At 14.6% G+C, this 6,734-nt stretch overlaps 1 protein-coding gene across 1 annotated transcript, besides 6 other annotated features; it reads left to right on the top strand. All coding sequences in view use genetic code 6, as the record gives it.

The window, feature by feature from the left end:
* Positions 1-1,047: 1,047 nt before the first annotated feature.
* Positions 1,048-1,089: a microsatellite.
* Positions 1,090-1,523: 434 nt separating this feature from the next.
* Positions 1,524-1,567: a microsatellite.
* A 38-nt stretch (positions 1,568-1,605) lies between these two features.
* Positions 1,606-2,179, top strand: IMG5_139230 (thioredoxin, putative; the record flags this gene model as incomplete). Its single annotated transcript, XM_004031359.1, has 2 exons — positions 1,606-1,754; positions 1,799-2,179. Coding segments are annotated over 2 exons (530 nt in total), but the record flags the coding sequence as incomplete, so codon positions are not given.
* A 1,123-nt stretch (positions 2,180-3,302) lies between these two features.
* Positions 3,303-3,341: a microsatellite.
* Positions 3,342-4,634: 1,293 nt separating this feature from the next.
* Positions 4,635-4,711: a microsatellite.
* Positions 4,712-5,342: 631 nt separating this feature from the next.
* Positions 5,343-5,395: a microsatellite.
* Positions 5,396-6,703: 1,308 nt separating this feature from the next.
* Positions 6,704-6,731: a microsatellite.
* Between the last annotated feature and the right edge of the window lie 3 nt (positions 6,732-6,734).

The raw sequence follows: 6,734 nt of genomic DNA, 5'->3' as shown, positions 1-6,734 counted from the left end.
TGGTATAATTTCTAAAAAATAAATTTAATAATATTATTAATAAAAATATAATATTACTTTGGAATTTTTCTATATATTATTTAATCCCCTTATCCTGTTACAAAAAATTAGAGATATTTTAATTAAGTTAACCAAAAATCAATTAAATATTATTTTGAAGAAAAAAAAAAAGAGTTCAAACTAACTTTTTTTTTCAATTCAATAAATTTAGATTAAATAACCTTCAATAATTATAAGAAATTGCTTTTGCCTAATTTTTTTTTTATAAAATTTCATTTTTTTTTGGGACAATTATTTTATCAAAAAGTAAATTTTGTGAATATTCATAAGTAAAATATTTTGGGATTCCTCAGTTTTTTAGATATTATTTAGGTAATAATAATTATAAATATTTAAGTAAAAACATTTCATGCCAGAAAAAAATGTTTTAGTTATTTAAATTTCATCTTATAAAATTTCAGTTCCTGTCATATTAGGATAAAAAATATTATTTTAAAAATAAATCTTATAGATTAAAATTACATATAATTAATGAATAAAAAATAAAAAAATATTAAAATAAAAATTTGATTTTAAAGAAATAAAATTTCATATGATATAATTAATTAAAAAATATTTATATGTCAATTTTTTTTTTTTCAAAAATTATATAAAATATATAAAAATGTCATTAAAAAAAATAATTTTTTTTTTTTTTATATTTTTGTCAAATTTCGATTTAATCAAAAGTATTTATTTATATATATTTTTAAATATAAACTAATAAAAGTAAATCTTAAAAATGGGCAGAAGGTTTTAAAAAAATATGGAATCGCATAAATTATAAATATTGTATATATATTATGCTATATGCAATATAATCGCGTATTTAAAAATATTCTAATAGTTTAGTTTTTTTTATATAATTGTTTGTAATAAATATAAAAGTAAAAGGAACAATTTAATAAAAATATTGGCTTAATTAAATCAATAAAAATATTATATAACATCAAATAATTAAAAAAAATATTTTTAGCTTTTATCTAATTATTTAAAAAAAATACTTTTGATTAATATTAATTTATAACAGATTAATATTAATTTATAACATTATTATTTTTTATTAATAATCTCAATTGACAAAATAAAAGCAAGAAAATAGATTAAGGTTTTTTATTTTTTCCTTAATTAAATTTTTAAAAAATTATAATTATAAAACCTATGCTCAAAAGTAACAGTATTTTATTATTAGCTTATTTATTATTTAATAAAAAACTATAAACTATTAGGTGTATCGACTTTTGAGATTTTTAAAAGTTTTAAATCTGAATGGAAAGTTATTTTTTTTATTTTCAAACTTCTTACCCCCAAGTTTATAAAAGAGTGGAGGTTAGAATTATAAATTAAAATATATTATCTTTATAAATTACTGTATAAATATACCTCTTTAAAATTTCTAAATATAGTTAAATCTTTATTAATTTCTATTTAATAATTTTTTTATTTTTTATAAAAATAACTATTTAAATATAAACATAAGTTAAAATAAATTTTTTATAAAGATTTAATAAAAATTTTGTAAAGATTTTTTTTTTTTTTTTTAAATAAATTTAAAAAGTATAAAAAATGATTTCAAAAATTCTAAAATTAACAACTTTAAGATAAAAAACAATATAATATAAAATTTCAAATACAATTTAATTAACAGATATAAATTAATGGTAAACAGAAGTAATTGATTCCAAACTTCCTATAGTATTAGATTGTTATGCAGAGTAAATAAATTAAAAAAAAAAAAAAAAATACATATAAAAATAAGCTGGTGTGATTCTTGCAAAAAATTAACTCCTATATTAGAAAAGTAAGCTTTGAATTCTAAAGGAAAATGGAAATTAATAAAAATAAATATAGATAAATTTCCATAAATAGCTTAAGGTTTACAAATAAAATCCATTCCAGCAGTATTTTTAGTTTAAGATTAGTAATCAATTGATGGCTTTGTTGGTTTTCCAGATTATTAAATACTTTAATAATTTTTAAAAAACATAGAAATTATATCATGCACGAATCCTATTGATGATGAAGTACGCGAAAAAATGGCACTTGCCCTAACTTTTTTGGAAAATGATATATATATATTAATAAGTCAACAATTTATTCATGTTTTATTTTATTAAAAAATGAAATAAAAAACTATTTAGTTAAGTTTATTATTCTTTAAACATAAATTAAAAAATATCATTAAATATATTATTTAATATTATTTTTAAAATTCATTTATATTTTATTTTTCCAGTTTATTCAATTACATTTTCAATTCATAATTATTTTGATTAAACGAAATAAAAAATATAGGTTTTACAATAAATGAGAGTTTATAAATAATATTAAAAGTTAAATTATTATTATAAATATTTAATTATTATTTAACTTTTTATAAAAGCTAAGGGAAAATAAAGAATATGAGTAAAAGAATTCAAAAAAGTTTAATTGTTTATTAGCATATACATATGCGAAATTAGAAAACAAAGATTAAGCTTTATAATACTTAAGTAAAAATATAAATGCAGATGATTTAGATAGCTTTGATAAATAATTAATTGAATTAGCACAAAGTTAAATTAAATAATTAAATTAAAAAATAAATAATAGCTATCCTGAAATTATTAATAAATAAAAATAAATTGATGAAAATCCTTAAAATTATTAATATATTTATGACTTGGCTGTTTTTTAATTTGAAAAATCACTTTATGAGGATTCTATTCTAAATCTTTTCTAAATTATTTCTGTTGATAAGAGTTGGGAAGATAAAAAAGCTATTAAATTACTAAATTAGGTTTTCATAAAATTAGGTTCAACCCATTAATTAACTATTGATGGCAGAAAAAGACTTCAAAAATTATTATTTTGATTTTTTTCTTTATCTATATTTTTTTTATATGATTATTAATTCATTAATTTTTCAAAGTTATTTTAATTATAGAACAAATGAAAAAATAGTTTATATACATAAAAAAATATTAAAATTTAATTATTTTTAAGAGAAGTTACAGATAAAACCATTTAAATAAATTAATTAAATAGAATGGTTTTCCTAATTTAAATAAAACAGTTTGTATAATTTTAATTAAAATAAACCGGTTCAATTCGATTGACTTCATGCAAATCGTTCAATATAATTTATAATACTTTATTTATATATTCTAATTATCTAATTTTAAAATTTATAAAAAAAATATTTTTTATTTGATAAGAATAAAAAAATATTTTATAAAATATAAATTTTTATTTGTAAAGTTTGGTAATAGAGATGTTAAATATTAATTTTGATAATGATATTTAATTATGGTAATTATATTGATTACGAACACTTATATTTGATAAAAAATTCTAATATTACTCTTCTACTTTTTTAAAAAAATAAATAAATAAATGGATTCAATTAAATTAAATTTTAAAAATTGGTTTAAATAAATTTATATTTACTGATATTTAAAATTTATTTTATTGGTAAAAAAATATTGTTCAATTTTCATTAGATTAAATCATTTTTAATTTCGACCTACCAAAAATATTTTGTACTTGATATAAAATAAATTAATTCAAGCAGTTTTTTTTTTTTAATTTCGAATAATTTATTAAATCCAAAATGCAGTTTTAATTGATAATTTAATAAGGTAAAATCAAATATTTATTAATTTTTATAGATTGATTTGATATTAAGTGAAATATTCTTACTTATTTATTAAAAAAATTACAATATAAATAACATATATAATTATATAAATAAATATTGCAATATTTATGTTATAGTAATTAGTATTTATAATTTAATAAAATCTTTTAAAATTCTTATAATATTTTGAAAAACACATTGCTTGTATGTTTTTATTAAATAATTTTTCCCAATCAGGATTATTATAATAATTTTAATACTTAAGAAATAATTAAGTAATGTTTTATAATTATTTTCAATATAAATTTGTTTTACTTCCCAGTTTAACAAATATTTTTTCGGTTATTTTCATATATATTTAAATAATTAAATTAAAAATGTTTATTTAATATATTTTGTGAATCTTAATTTTTTAGGGTAGTCATAAGTCATAAGAGCTTCTCTTAAATATAAATTTAAGTTTAAATCTTTTATTATTTAATATATCATATTTTTATAACCTAATGGCCGTTATTTGCTATTTTATGAACTTAATATAAGCAATATTCAATATAGTATTCTCTATTATATGCTAAGTTGCTTTTATTCATTCGTGTATAATTAATTTTTTTATTAATCCAAATTATATCCAGAAAAAATAAACTATTTTATTCTTTAATTAGTTTATTTTAGTGTATTTTTTAATATATCATAAATATTATCATAATTTAACTTTAATAAGACACTTTTTTTGTTATTTGATATATAGCACATCTAGAAATTATAAAATATAATTTTTATTAAATATAAAGGTATTATTCAAATTTATTAAATTGAAATTATAATTAATTTTTAATAATAAATATTTTATTATTTAATTTTAATATTTTATTAAATATTACTAAAAATTACATATTAGTTTGTACTAATTTTTATCTTATTAAAATAATATAATCTTAAATTAATTTCATAGTAATAAATTCAATTAAAATTTATGTTTATATAATTAAATTAAGAATAAATTCAATATATTTTTATATTTTAAATAAAATAAATACAAATATAATTATATATAAAAAATTAAAAAAAAAAAAAAACTTTTATTAATAACTAAAAATTTAATTTAAATAAATCATTTTTAACTTCTTTTAAGATTCATATTCAAATCAATTATTCCTAAAAGCTTTCTAAAAAATAAATAAGACTAACAAATTGAAGTTAATGAAGATGTATCTTTTTCTATTAAAAATTTAAATAAATAAATATATATATGATTAATTTATATATTAATTAAATTTAATTGTTAATATAAAAATACCATTAACAATTTATTAATGAATTTCGAAAGGTTTAATTATTAAAATAGTTTCTACATCTTTAACTGTATAATAAGTTTAAGATATTTTTTTAATACTTATTCCTACATAAATAGTTTCATTGTCAGCATATTTTTATAGAGAAATTCTCTATTTATAATAAATATTTATATAAAATAAAAAATGTCTTTACAGAAAAACTTTAAGAGTATTATTAAACGATATCATATTTAATATTTAAAATATATTTGTTTAATCTAAAATTTTATTTTTCTCTACTAATGTCTTAAAAAAGTTTCTTGAAGATATATGAATATAATATAACAAAAAATTAATAAAATTATATTTTTTAAATTAATTACTGCATAAAGTGTTATATTATAAATATTTTTAACTTTTTAATTATTATCTATTTAATTATTTAATGTTTATTTATTTAACTCATATAACTTTATTTCTTCTTGGCTTAATTTTTTCATTTCAAATTTGAGAATAATTTTATCATCAATATAAATCTTATTTTAAAAAATTATAAATTAAAAAATAAAAATAATAAAAAATTCAACTTATATTTAAGGATATAAAGATGTATCATATTTATATTTATCAGCAGGTATATTATTTTAACAGCATTTTAATATTTTGTTAAATACGATTCTTTCATATATTCTACTTCTTAATTATTTAATTAACATAATATCATTTTCACTTTCATTAAAATTTTATGTATCGTTTTACTTTTTTTATTATTTTTATAATGTTTCATTTTAAAAATTACATTAAATAAAAAAGAAATGGAGTCTAAATTTATTCCTATTTCAGTTCTTGAATTAACAAGCTTTATTACAAGTTATTTTTCTAAAATATCAGGACAAACATTATAAACATTATCTAATTTTACTTTAATTTAATCATTTTTTTACTTTTTTATTTTATATAAAATTAATTTTATTTTTACAAAAAATAAAAACAAATTTAAATATATTTTTTTACTTAAATTGGTAGAAATAATAAGTAAGAATTTATATCTTCATCATTTGTTAAATTTTCATTATAAAAGTTAATATAATAATAATAATTTTAATTAGTTTAATTTATATTATACGGGAAATCTTAATAATACTAAAGTTACTAAAATGAAGATATATTAAATGTCTTTTTATATTCGTAAAATTAATTAGTCTTTTTTTCCCATTATTCTTATTGATCTTTTAATTATTTTATTTGTTCATATATTAATTGTTTTGTTTTGCTAATTTCTTTTTTTCTTATTTGGTTTGCTTATAATATTTCTTAAGCTTATTCTTTTACATCTTTTTTATAAGTTCTCACTTCATAAGCGAGAAAAGGCAAATCTTATTTTTAAGAAGTCCAACAATCTAAAAGTTCTGAACAAATACTTATATCTGCTAAAATTTATTTACTTTTATTAAATAAATATAATTTATATAATATATTATTAATTTAATCACTATTCATTTTCTATCTCTTTTTTTTTTATATTATTCTGAATTCAGGTCTTTTAAAATTTAAAAATAATATTTTAAGAATATATTTATTTATAATATTTGAAACCCTTTTTGTAAATCAAAAAAATTATATTCGCCTGTTTTTTTGGTTAAATAACTAAATTTTAGTCTTAAGTCTATCTTTTTATATCAAAAAAATTTATTTTTAATAATTAACTAAGTGATAATTATAAAGGTTATTATTATTAAGGTATCATTTTTTAAAAAAGATTTTTTTGGTAATATATATATATATATATATATATATATTTA

Source organism: Ichthyophthirius multifiliis, assembly GCF_000220395.1.
Source record: "Ichthyophthirius multifiliis unplaced genomic scaffold scaff_1120509251079, whole genome shotgun sequence".
In the NCBI taxonomy this organism is placed as follows: domain Eukaryota; phylum Ciliophora; class Oligohymenophorea; order Hymenostomatida; genus Ichthyophthirius; species Ichthyophthirius multifiliis.
Note: the sequence above shows the minus strand (reverse complement) of the source record. Positions and strands in the feature narration are given on the sequence as shown.